The sequence below is a fragment of the Rhinatrema bivittatum genome, chromosome 3, assembly GCF_901001135.1.
Source record: "Rhinatrema bivittatum chromosome 3, aRhiBiv1.1, whole genome shotgun sequence".
In the NCBI taxonomy this organism is placed as follows: Eukaryota; Metazoa; Chordata; class Amphibia; order Gymnophiona; family Rhinatrematidae; genus Rhinatrema; species Rhinatrema bivittatum.
Window position 1 is genome coordinate 563,293,274 of NC_042617.1, and position 14,220 is coordinate 563,307,493.

The 14,220-nt window shown below is 40.5% G+C and overlaps 1 protein-coding gene across 6 annotated transcripts in view; it reads left to right on the forward strand.

Annotated features, from left to right (window-relative positions):
• The window catches only part of MAP7 (microtubule associated protein 7), a 297,916-nt gene that overhangs the window by 157,382 nt on the left and 126,314 nt on the right, over positions 1-14,220 (forward strand). For all 6 annotated transcript variants that reach the window (XM_029596499.1, XM_029596495.1, XM_029596493.1 and 3 more), the window contains exons 4-5: positions 359-522; positions 1,375-1,492. In XM_029596499.1, the coding sequence (XP_029452359.1) occupies positions 359-522; positions 1,375-1,492 (282 nt within the window). The remainder of the gene's footprint in view (positions 1-358; positions 523-1,374; positions 1,493-14,220) is intronic.

The window sequence follows — 14,220 nt, forward strand, 5'->3', positions numbered from 1 at the left end:
CTGCTATCTACAGAAAACCCCATTTACAGTAAGCAAACTTGCTTTTATGGTTTGGTGTTTTACCCCCTTAGGGCAGATTTATACTGTATTTGTGTTGTAGGTGTTTTTATTAGCTGTGGTGTTAATCTTTTAGTATTTTATATTGTTTTTTTATTATTTGTAATGTACATTGTCTTGTATGGTCTCCTAGAAAGGCAATTTTAAAAATCTAAATAATGCAAAAAATAACGTTACAAAAATTATTCAAAGGTAATGGAAACTTAAATTTATGATAGTCATTAAATCTGGAAATTATCCTACTTACCTGCTAAGCTTCTAGATGAATCTGGAGCTCATTTGTATGTCTTTTGAATTGTAGCTGCAAGAGAATCTTTTTGGTTAGAAAAAGAAGAGAAAGCACGGCAGTACTATGAGAAACACTTGGAAGAGCGCAAAAGGAAGCTAGAAGAACAAAGGATAAAGGAAGAAAAAAGGCGTGCAGCAGTAGATGAAAAACGAAGGCAGAGAATAGAAGAGGAAAAGGTAAGACAGTCTGTAGTTTTTAATTGAAACACAAGCACGTCCTTAGTAAATGTAAGAATAATATCCAAGAATAAGCTATTGTGCAAATGGTGTGTTTAGATTTTCATGCACTCAACTTCAGAGTCTGTAAATACTACAGCAGCTATTTACAGATGCCTTGGGTAGACATATGGGAAGTTATGTATCAAAACCATAACAATTCAGTGAAACAATAGACAAATCTAGATGCTTAGTTAGCTAACTCTAAGGGCTGCCTAGATTTTGTGGAACATGTTTCAGATATTTCTTATTTTTGCACGCAGTAGGAAATATAGATTTATTTATTTAAATTCTTTTATATACCGAAGTATAGCCGAAAGCCTTCACCCCGGTTTACATTGTAACAAATTCATACATGTAACAGAGATTAAACTTGAAAAGTAAGTACATAAAAATGTGAGAACAACTCAGAGAGTAACAAGTTAGTAGTATACAATTTACATATAATATTACATTTACATCTTAAATGTAACTAAATGCTTATTGATAATATACATACATTTTCATCTGTTTTGTTTGGGTTTTTTTTTTACTTTTTGTAGGAAACCATAATATGTACGTTTGGACGGACAGACAGGACAGTTGTTATAATTTCTTTAATTGCCACTATCCATATTAAAGTGGAAATCTCCCCAGTGAATACTGATAGTAGTTAGGCTGCTTTGGCCTACTTGCAAGGCTTATGTAGATTTTGTTCAGGCTAAAGTTACTTTTCAAATTTAGAGGGGAGACTAGAATGGGAAAACAATACATCAGCCCTTGGGATCAGTGTAATCAGACATGTTGATAACCTAATTCTGATTTTTCCTGAAGGAACGGCATGAAGCTGTTGTAAGACGCACCATGGAGAGGAGCCAGAAGTCAAGGCAAAAGCTAAACAGGTGGCCCTGGGGAGGAGCCCTTCAAAGCAATACAAGCATTGACAGTTCAGGTAAAAGGAAAGGTGGGGGTGGACGGGGAGAGAAAGGGAGGGGTGTTAGCTCTTTCACTGTCTAGTAATGTGTATTGTTTATGTAGCCTTCATATAAAACTGGCCAGCAAAGAACCAATTTAAAATATGAATTAAAACACATTTGCAACTTCTAATCCCTATTCATAACATCATCTCTCATATTTCCTTGCTGCTAATTTCCAACTCTGTGTATTCCTTGCCATGGAGTACCAAGTATAAACTGTTGTACTCTAAGATTAAGACATTTTATCATAATTTCTATGGTATTTGTGGCAAATGTTACTGCTGCCTTCCCATTCACCTGGAAAATATTATGAATGACTAAGGTAAATGGTTAGAACATTTTAATGTTTTTAAGCATATAAAGATTTATGTTGGCATGCACAGTATATTTAAGAATCAAATCTTTATCTGTTTCTGAGCAAAGGGTGACCATGACAGTGGCATTTGACAGAATTAAATTTCTAAGTTTCTAGGAAAGCAGATAAATCCAAACCTTCTGTATAGGTGATAGTTTCCAAATTACCTTCTACTACATTAATCATTTGTTTCATTGTTGGAATGTAAAAAATTCTAGCAAGGGCTATATCTTTCTCTTTGGAGATCTTTAATTCTTTTCTCACATTTCTTTTAAACAACCATTGTGCCGATATAAGCCTAATTATGGGAAAATGTAACACTTACATGTTTCTAGATCTAGTCAAATTCTCCAATAGCTCCAGTTTGTTACAAAGATGTAAATTGTCCTTTTATATGAGCCATACCAGAGGCCTGCAAGGTAGAAAGTTGAGAAACTAATAAAGAAACTTGTCCATCCACTTCTTTATCATGTTCTCTCAGTTTAGATTAGATTCCTGTTTTAACTGTTCTAACTGTTTTAACTGTTCCTCATTTAATCATGTGATAATTGTAAAGCCTGTTGCTAAATTTCTGTTCTCTGTAAACCGACGAGATGTTCCCAACGTTCGTCGGTATATAAAAGCCTTTAAATAAATAAATAAATAAATTCCTTTGTGAAAATTACACAATTGAGAAATTAAGTTAAACATTCTCTGTTTTCTGTAACACATTCCGAACATCTAAAAGAGTTGTCCCTTCCAGTATAACTGAAAGGATCTACTTACTACTCTCTCGCAGACCCTGAAGAGGAGGTTCAACTGCCAGAACTAGGCAACCATTCAACTATCCAAATTTAGGAATTACTAATACCTAATTCTGACTCCTCTCCAGTTACTAGAAAATTTTGAGTGTAAAGAGAAAGAACACACTCTAGTACAGTTTTAGTGGCCAAGCAATATTCTATGTAGAATCAAGTGTGTGGCTTCCGGGTTTTGATTGTAACTGATAGAAAATTACTAGCAAGACAAAGCAGTAGTGTATAAGTGCAGTGAAACCTCTCCTATAAAAATGGGGTTGGGGGGGCACTTGGGTCTTCAACGGCCTCTGGCCGGTTGGGTTTTCAGAATATCCCTAATAAATATGTATAAAAGAGATCTGATTGCCCGCTGCCTCGGTTCAAGTTATTGTCATCTGATTGTTTTGGAAACACTTTTCCAACAAAAGGAGTTTGAAGTGAGTTACATCAAATTTTCATCACACTTTCAGAAAAGGTTTGGATACAGTTTCATCAAAACATAAGTTTGGTATAATGCGCTACAATAATATCAGCAGACAGTATTTTGGAATTTCATGAGCATTTTGCAGAAAAAGAAACGCATTTCAGGTTTTCATATTTTTAGGGTCAAGAGGGTGGGATAGTTTGCTTCAGAAGAAAGAGGCTTAGTTAGAGTGATTGGATTGGTATCTTGTGAAGCAGTATAAGGGTTTTTCAGCTAGTCCAACATGGACTAATATGTCTGAGGTCAGTATGCAGTTGTTATGGGCTAGTGCCAAAACCTGCCTTGAACAGACAAGTTTTGACCATTTTCCAGAAAGTAAGGAGGGAAACTTTGATAAAATGAGAAAAATTGTTAGAAAAAAACTGAAAGGAGCAGCTACAAAAGTAAAAAAAAATGTCCAAGAGGCATGGTCATTGTTAAAAAAAAAAAAAATACCATTCTAGAAGCACAGTCCAGATGTATTCCACACAATAAGAAAGATGGAAAGAAGGCAAAACAATTACCGGCATGGTTAAAAAGGGAGGTGAAAGAAGCTATTTTAGCCAAAAGATCTTCATTCAAAAATTGGAAGAAGGATCCAGCAGAAGAAAATAGAATAAGCATAAACGTTGGCAAGTTAAATGTAAGACATTGATAAGACAGGCTAAGAGAGAATTTGAAAAGAAGTTGGCCGTAGAGGCAAAAACTCACAGTAAAAACCTTTTTAAATATATCTGAAGCAGAAAGCCTGTGAGGGAGTCAGTTGGACCGTTAGATGATAGAGGGGTTAAAGGGGCACTTAGAGAAGATAAGGCCATCGCGGAAAGATTAAATAATTTCTTTGCTTCGGAGTTTACTGAAGAGGATGTTGGGGAGGTACCCGTAATGGAGAAGGTTTTCACGGGTAATGATTCAGATGGACTGAATCAAATTACGGTGAACCTGGGAGGAAGTGACGTCATAGCAAGGGATGGCTGCCTAAAACTAGAGCTCCTCCAACTCCTACTATAATCCTCAGAATATCGTACGCATCAGCTACATTTTTCTATCTTAAAACATCGGCGGTCTCATACCTGCATGTACTGATGTCAACGAGACGCAAAGCTGTGGACTTTAAAAAGTATTCGTACCAGAAGCAAGACTGCGACGGGAACCAGCAAGTGGCGGATAACATGGCGGCTGCCGACCCCCGATTAGCCGAGGACGATGGGGCAGGAAGCCTTGGCTGATAAACTGGCTGAGGGAGACCTGCCGACTAAATCGGAAATGAAGCTGTGGTTTGCGGATCTCAAAAATGAGCTGACCACCAAAACGCAAAATATTATGGAATCCATAGAAGAGTTAAAAGGTGACCTTGCGGATCATGGCCGTCGGATTTTTGAAACGGAAACCCGGGTTGACGCTAACAGCGAACATATCAAAGGCCTCCGTGACCAAAATAAACAATTTCGAGAAGAAATGGAACGGCTCCATGATAAAATGGAAGATTTAGAGAACTGCTCTAGACGCCATAATCTGCGATTCCGGGGAGTGCCGGAGTCGGTAGAAAACCAAGACTGCGTCGCGGTCGTAAAACAGATCTGCGAGCTGCTGTTGACTTCAGAAATGACTCAGATTAGTGACACAGTCGGAGGGGATATTAAAATTGACCGTGATCACCGGGTTCTGGGACCTAACGTGGCTAACAAGCCCAAAGATATATTGGCCTGCTTTCATGATTTTGCCCAGAAAGAAAAGCTAATGATCATAGCGAGAAAGCAAGCCACGTGGCTTTGGAAGGGCACGGCCATTATGATCTTTGCGGATCTTTCACCCATCACTGTCAGACGGCGGCAGGAGATGAAACCGGTCACAGATCGACTACGAGCTGAAAATATTCGATATCGCTGGCTATTCCCATTTGGGATGAGTTTCTCGGTAAAGGGCGAGTCTCACCGGGTGCGAAATCTTTCGGAAGCTGCGACCCTCTTGCACAACGCTGGATTTGCTGGTTTTGATCAATTGCAAATGGCGCCCAAACCTCACAGCCGCAGAGAGGAGTATCCGAAATGGCAGAGAGTAAATAAAGGAGACAAAAGACTGAGGCGCCAAACAGACTCCTCATTAACACAAAGGGACCAAACATGAAACTTTTGATATCCTTTCTGGAAAGAGTTCCACTTCGTTTGGAGCGGCATATTGCCTAGTGCTGGTTTGCATAGTTTTTTACTCATGTTGGGAATAATTTTATAGTTTTGGTACACTGTTGTTTCTTGCTTCCTGTAGCTACAGAGTTGTTTTTTGCTACAGCTAATTAGTTCTGAGGGAATTTCAGCAATTAAAGCCAGCTTAGCGTTACTAGCTGGCTTCACAATAGTTGGTTGGAGATGGTGGGGCAGTCACCCTGAGATGACAAATTCCTCCATTCTGGTCTTAGGTTGGACGGGGGCGATGGTCCAACAAGAGGGGAAACTGGTAAAGCGGGAGGGGGGATGGGGAATGGGAATTGGGGGTTCTTGCACAGGTCACAGATTCTTACTGCTAAACACAGACATACCTAGAAACACTTGGGCACAGAGTCAGTCCACACTAGAGCCCAGTGTACATGATGTCCCGCGCATATGGAATGTGCAGGCTCGGACTTCTCATAGTTACCTGACATTGTAAAACATGGTGGTCATCAATTACTTATCTATCAATGCAAAGGGATTAAATTCCCCGTATAAGCGGCATTGTTTATATGCAGACTTGATTGGACACCAGGTTTCAGTTGCCTTCATTCAGGAGACCTACCTAAAGAGGCGTCATGAATACCTCCTTAGACATCCGTCTTACCCGGCTCAGTATTGGGTGCCCCGCCCATTAAGCCATAAATATTTGGGGGTAGGAGTCTTAATTCACAAAGATGTAATGTATGAAGAGGTAACCAGGTACGAAGATCCAGAGGGGAGATACCTCATACTCATTATTGTGATGGGCGGGGAGAAATATACACTTGTTAATGTATATGTACCGAACAGTGGGCAGGGTACATACCTAAGTCGTATTCGTACCTTGATAGACAAGCATGCGGAAGGTCACGTGATAGTGGGGGGTGATTTTAACATCACTCTAAATCCCCTTCTAGATAATTCTAAGGGTTTTGCTTACACGTCTCAGAAAGACCGTAAACTCTTTAAAACATTCTTGACTCATTTAAATCTCCTGGATGTGTGGCGCATATGGAACCCCAGGGGTAGAGACTTCTCGTTTTACTCGAGAGCTCACTGTTCTTACTCCAGAATTGATCTATTCCTCATAGCTAAAAGCTGTGTCAATCAAGTTAAAAACCCACAAATAGACCTCATTACTTGGTCAGATCATAGCCCGATCACTATCCAGTTGGAACTAAATTCCTATGACAGGGGGCAGCGGTTCTGGAGGCTGAACGAGAGTCTACTAGAGGAGGCTGATTTTGTGTTGCTGATGCAGGAGGAGATCAGGGAATATCTGACATTCAATGACCAGGACGGCCTTTCCCCTATGTTAGTTTGGGACTGTTTAAAAGCAGTCCTCAGGGGGAAATTTGTGGCCCGAGGTTCCTTCTTGAAAAAGCAGCGTAACAAAGATAAAACAGAAACGCTACAGCGCCTTCAACAACTGGGTCTCCAACATAAGAGTAGCGGAGATGAGGCAATCCTGGGAGAAATGGACAGACTCAGGGCACACTTGGAGGAATTAGAAGCGGCCCAAATAGCGCACACACTCACTCTTACGCAGCAAAAATATTATGAAGGAGGGAACAAAGCGGGACGTCAGTTAGCCAGAAAATTGAAAGTCCAACAAATGCAAAATAATATTATTAAAATAAAAGATGAACAGGGTGATATGTTGACCTCTAACACTGAAATTAGGCAACGCTTTATACGTTTTTACTCGGAATTGTATGCTACTGATCTAGCCATTAATAGTCCAGAGATTGAAGACTACTTATCTCATTCCTCTCTTCCAACCATACTCCCTGATAATCAAGAGTTTTTGGATCGGGATGTGACTCCAGCGGAAGTCACCTGGGCCATAAAAAGCTTAAAGGTGGGAAAGTCCCCGGGATTGGATGGCCTGACGGCTGGCTTTTACAAAACATTTGCTATACAAATTACGCCACTATTAGTTAAGCTCTTTAATGCCCTTCAGGGGGATATGTCCTTATCTTCCTCAGCTAATCTGGCAGGGGTTACAATTTTGGCTAAGCCGGGACGTGATCCCACCTTGTGCGGGTCCTATCGCCCGATCTCACTGATTAACTTGGATATGAAAATACTGGCGAAAATATTGGTGAATAGGCTTAATAGTCTGCTCCCGCAATTGATACATCCTGACCAATCAGGATTTATACCTGGCCGGATGGCCTCCGATAATGTTCGGAAAATAGTAAGTCTTATGGACTGGGCTCGTGAACACCATACCCCTCTACTGTTACTAGCGCTTGATGCTGAAAAAGCATTCGACTATGTACATTGGCCCTTTTTATTCCACACTATGAGATGTTTTCGCTTTGGGGATCGCTTTATACGCTGGATACAAAAGCTGTATGAGGCCCCGAAAGCCTGCTTAAAGATTAATGGAGGGTATTCTCAACCTTTTTCTGTGGGTAGAGGCACACGCCAGGGGTGTCCTCTGTCTCCCTTACTTTTCGCTCTTTTTTTGGAGCCATTCACGCACCATATCAGGGCCAATTCAGCTATCCAGGGGGTGAAGGTTGGATCGTTTTCCTCTAAACTTTCTCTATTCGCAGTTGACATTTTATTTACCATAACTAACCCTGTCTCATCCTTAGTGGCCATTATGGACGAGATCTCGGCGTTTAGCAAGATCTCGGGGTTTAAAATAAACTGGGAAAAATCTGAATTGCTTAATGTATCGTACCGACGGTAATGGTGGACCAACTCAGGAAGACTCATCCCTTTAAGTGGGCTAAAGAGAAAATAAAATACTTGGGGATTTACATAGGATGTACGAGGGATCTTTTTCAACTTAACTACCTTCCCTTGTTAGCCAGAATTTACAAGGATCTGGAGGAGTGGGATCGCTATCACATCTCCTGGTTGGGTCGCTTAGCGGTACTAAAGATGAATATTCTGCCAAGGATTTTATATTTGTTGCAAACTCTACCAATAGTAATACCCAAAAAATTTCTAGATAAATGGCAGAGTCGATTTTTTAAATATCTGTGGCGGGCGAAGAAACCAAGGATCAGAAAGCAGATTTTATGTCTTCCTAAGTTACAAGGTGGCTTAGGCATGCCCAATCTTATGGGTTACCAAGGCGCTGCACATCTAAAGGCGGCGGTGGAGTGGCATAATAAATCCCACCAAAAGCCATGGGTACAATTAGAGCAGGCAATTGTGGGAGACCTCCCCCTCACGGCACTACTGTGGCAGAGGAGATCCACCTGGACTCCCTCTGCTAAGCTACCTGCCACTGTCCAGGCGACAATAACCATTTGGAATACTTGGCGGTCGATCTTAGTGGGTCAGAGGACACGTTTTCATAGCACCCACTTGTTTCACCACACCTCCTTTGGTTACGCAGTACACTCTGATATCGCCAGAAGATGGAAAGTTAGGGGCATCATGCAGGTGTCTGACATGTGGGATCCTGGAGGGGTGCGGTCCTTTCCAACGCTCTCCGCGAGATTCCATCTTGATTCTAAGGATCATTACTTTTATCTCCAGGTATTGCATTTTCTAACCCACAATCAGATGACAGTAGAGCTCCCGCTGGGGATCACACCATTTGAAGCCTTATGCATACAAGCTGCGAAGGTGAGAGGACACATAGCTCGTATATATGCTATGCTAATGGGAGGGTTAAGTGACCAGGCTCCCCATGTTATTGCTTGGGAAAAGGATCTTCAGGAACATTGGCCATTGGAGGATTGGAAACACCTATCTTATTCAATGGGTAAGGGTCTTATATCTGCTTCTCACATTGAAAATGGGTATAAGATGCTATACAGGTGGTACTTGACCCAGATAGGCTCCATCGCATACGAGCCAATGTCTCTGAGTTTTGTTGGTGATTATGCCAGGTACCGGGAACTTTCTTTCATATGTGGTGGCAGTGTCCCTGCATTACACCTTTCTGGGATGATATTGCTCGCTGGCTGACAACAGTTCTTGGAGAGCCAATATCACTTGTGCCATCGCAGGCGTTACTGAACAAAGACAACCCACAGCTTTCTAAGTTTCATAATGCTTTTATTAAATATGTCGTAACTGCAGCCAGGGGAGCAATTGCCAAAAAATGGAGGGATACGTCACCCCCAGCAATCCAGGATGTCTATGACAGGGTGAGAGTTATGCATACCTTGGGGGAAATTACGGCCCATAAACACAAAACATTAGCTAAATTTCACAAAATATGGTATAACTATGTGCAATGGACAACACCTAAGAAAGTTTGAAATAGCTAAACCAAATGGTGGAGACGCACAATAATTGTTTTGATGTATAACAGTTTTTCGATTTCTATAGTGCCACGTGTTACCGCTGCAATGCTTTCTACAGGAGTGTTTGTAGGGTTTTTCTTAGACTTGGGACTGCTAAAGATGGATCTGATTCTATATACTTTTCAACTTGTCTGTATTATTCTTTTCTTTTCAATAGGACTGATATTCTTTATTATTTGTATGATATTTCACATGGTGACTGTGTGCAGGAGGGGGGAGGGGGGAATAGATATGGATGGTTGGAAAAATTGGTATTTCCATGTTCTTCTGGTCATGATGTTCAGTTAATCTACTTTTCGCTGTGAGTAACGGTATTGTGACTGATTGCATTCTGACATGTATGACACTATATGATACCAATAAAAAAGTTACAACTTAAAAAGAACAAATTACGGTGAACCTAGAAGATGTGGTAGACCTGATTGACAAACTGAAGAGTAGTAAATCACCTGGACTGGATGGTATACACCCCAGAGTTCTGAAGGAACTAAAAAATGAAATTTCAGACCTATTAGTAAAAATTTGAAACCTATCATTAAAATCATCCATTGTACCTGAAGACTGGAGGATAGCAAATGTAACCCCAATATTTAAGAAGGGCTCCAGGGGCGATCCGGGAAACTACAGACTGGTTAGCCTGACTTCAGTGCCAGGAAAAATAGTGGAAAGTGTTCTAAACATCAAAATCACAGAACATATAGAAAGACATGGTTTAATGGAACAAAGTCAGCATGGCTTTACCCAAGGCAAGTCTTGCCTCACCTATCTGCTTCACTTTTTTGAAGGAGTTAATAAACATGTGGATAAAGGTGAATCGGTAGATGTAGTGTACTTGGATTTTCAGAAGGTGTTTGACAAAGTTCCTCATGAGAGGCTTCTAGGAAAAGCAAAAAGTCATGGAATAGGTGGCGATGTCCTTTCTTGGATTGCAAACTGGCTAAAAGACAGAAAACAGAGAGTAGGATTAAATGGACAGTTTTCTCAGTGGAAGGGAGTGGGCAGTGGAGTGCCTCAGGGATCTGTATTGGGACCCTTACTTTTCAATATATTTATAAATGATCTGGAAAGAAATACGACGAGTGAGATAATCAAATTTGCAGATGATACAAAATTGTTCAGAGTAGTTAAATCACAAGCAGATTGTGATAAATTGCAGGAAGACCTTGTGAGACTGGAAAATTGGGCATCCAAATGGCAGATGAAATTTAATGTGGATAAGTGCAAGGTGATGCATATAGGGAAAAATAACCCATGCTATAATTACACAATGTTGGGTTCCATATTAGGTGCTACAATATGTCGTCGGTTCAGTGTGCTGCGGCAGTCAAAAAAGCAAACAGAATGTTGGGAATTATTAGAAAGGGAATGGTGAATAAAACGGAAAATATCATAATGCCTCTGTATCGCTACATGGTGAAACCGCACCTTGAATACTGTGTACAATTCTGGTCGCTGCATCTCAAAAAAGATATAATTGCGATAGAGAAGGTACAGAGAAGGTCTACCAAAATGATAAGGGGAATGGAACAGCTCCCCTAGGAGGAAAGACTAAAGAGGTTAGGACTTTTCAGCTTGGAGAAGAGACGGCTGAGGGGGGTTATGATAGAGATGTTTAAAATCATGAGAGGTCTAGAACGGGGATGTGAATCGGTTATTTACTCTTTCGGATAATAGAAAGACACTCCATGAAGTTAGCACTCCATGAAGTTAGCATGGGGCACATTTAAAACTAATCGGAGAAAATTCTTTTTTACTCAACGCACAATTAAACTCTGGAATTTGTTGGCAGGGGATGTAGTTAGTGCACTTAGTATAGCTGTGTTTAAAAAAGGATTGGATAAATTCTTGGAGGAAAAGTCCATTACCTGCTATTAAGTTCACTTAGAGAATAGAGACTGCCATTAGCAATGGTAACATGGAATAGACTTAGTTTTTGGGTACTTGCCAGGTTCTTATGGCCTGGATTGGCCATTGTTGGAAACAGGATGCTGGGCTTGATGGACCCTTGGTCTGACCCAGTATGGCATATTCTTATGTTCTTAATGAGGTCTGGGGCAGTTCTGATATGCAAGGATAGGGAGTTCCAAATGGTCAGGACAAAGCCTACAACGATCCTTTTCTTGGTGTTTGAGGCACAAGGTTCTTGGGGATGATTCATAGCTCTAAGGGCAGGTTCTCTGCCAGCAAAGCCATGAGTTCTCCAGATCATGAAGGAAGACTACAGATTGCATCTGTTGAGAATCTCCAAATTACCCACTCAAGAGTCTTAAAGCTCACCATACACCAGAACCAGCTCATGTTGAAAATGTGCCTCTTGCAACCAAAGTAGTCAAACCTGATGCATCATAGAAGAGTGGGTGAGCATTTTATGCCCGGTATTTCCTGGGCTCCAAGAAATCTGGAGGATTCTGTCGTATCTAGGCTTAAGGACCTTGAGCAAATTCCAAATGATGAAAAAGTTCAAGATGATTACCCTGGCTCTCTAATTCCTCTTCCCCATGGATAAACAGGATAAAATCTGTCACATGTGGATGATATCCTGTGCTGAGAATGGAATGTTTATTAGCTAGATCTAGAATAGCCTGGAAAGTCTTTCTGCTCATGTGCAGCCTGCTCCACAAAGCTGTGCACAGCAAGACCCCTTCAGTCAGTATTTTTCATGGAGCACAACTGATGCAAATTCCTACTCAGAAAACTTCACTTCAGTTGCAGGATGGCCTCTGGGTAGGGGACACTTGGTAAAACTAATGAGAAGTAGATTTATTGCAACTTGAAGGAAGTGTTTTTGGGTTTTTTTTCACTCAATGCACATTTAAGTGATGGAATTTGTTGCCAGAGCTGAATTTGAGAGGTTTGGAAAAAATCCATGAACGGTTATTAGCTGGCTGGACTTCTGGAAACCACTGTTTATCCATTGGAGTGGATAACAAGAAATTGATCTACTCTTTGGGATCTACTAGGTACTTCTAGATGTCTGGCTTGGCCATTGTCAAAGATGGGATGCAGGCTTCAGTAGACTCTTGGTCTGACCCAGCATGTCACTAATTATGTCTTTTTTTAATTTTATTGTTTTCATACTTTGGCTTTGTCTGCAGAGAGCTTGAGGTCTTTATCAGACCCTAACATTTTTTCACTTTTAATTTGGCAAACTCCATTTTTCCTTTGATGGCTAATAACAAAGCTATGGTGTTAAATGTTTTCCTGCATGCAATTGAAAATGTACATCAATCTCCACCATACCATCTAGGGTTTGAACATGAAGTCCTAAATTCTTTAACTTGTTAAAAAATGTCTCCTAAGAACACAAAACTTAGAAGACTGTATAATTCCAGGACATCTTTCAGAGCATTCTGAACCAGGGAAGGAAACCTGTGAAACCCTCAACATCAGAAAAATGAACATCGAAAACTTCCTCTTCACTCGCTTTTGAGATTGAAGATTGCTGCCTCATCTTTGGTGTCAAGTTTGAGGCAAGGTAAACATACCTCTTAGGACATCCACTCTTTGCGTATATCCTTGGACAAAACTTTGGGATTGAGTGCAAGAGTGAGAGTTATCAAGGCTCTGGTATCGATACTTTAACAGCATTCTAATCCTTTGGCACATTACACCAGAAATGAAAATAATGTTATGAAAGTCTATCACTCAGCATCAATGGGGACTCTTAAGAGGAGTCAGTAATGTCTTCCATACCTCTAAATTTACTTCTCAACCCCTGCTCATATGAGAGCACTGTCTGTTTGTTGTGCTGTAGGAATTACTATCTTCAACAGGTTCTTCTGTTCACTGTGGTTATATTTGAAAGATTTAGACAAAAACATTTACATAACGTTCTGACTCTGTATCTATTTATATATTATGCAAATTTTGCAAATTGCTCTGTTACTTTCCACTTTGATGTCTGTCACTAAGCTGGAATCCATTTAATAAATTAATAGCAGTCTTTGGTGCTGATAGACCAGCACCATGGCATTGTCTATTACCCATAGAAGTTATTCAATTTCTGAAAGAGAGGTTTTTTTCTGCAGTTCCTTATAGGGTTGACCCTAGGAACAAATCCTAAAATAGGCACACACCTTACCACTCCACATTGCCTCATGTTTCCCCCTCCCCTGCCTGAGTCTGACTGTCTATCTGTAGAGTCAGATTTAGATATAAATGACTCCCCCAGCTTTACCATTGTCCCATCGCCTCATCCAGCTGGAGCATATCCCTTCCAGAGGACCTATCTTCCCTGTCTTTGACAAAAAGACTTTGCAAGCTGTTCCCTTCCGTTTACAGGAAGAAGGTGAATCTAGAGCACCTAGTGTAGTAAAGTATCTTAATGCTGCATTTCTAAGAATACAGTAGTAGTTTTGGTACATCAAATACTGAAGGAATATAAATGAAAATCTGGGTGACCCCACCAGCCCAGTGGATAAAAAGCTTGATAAAAAAAAATAGTGCAAGCACAAGCAGCTCTGTTATTGAAGAATCAATTACTCCACCATTCGGTAGTTGTAGAGACTGCTCTTAAAAAAATAATCTAAAATATCAAGAACTCATTCATTACTTCTCTGAGGAATAGAGTCACAAATATTGGATCTCTTTAGCAGGAAATTTTCAAAATACCATGCTGTCTGCTTACATATCTTACCAAC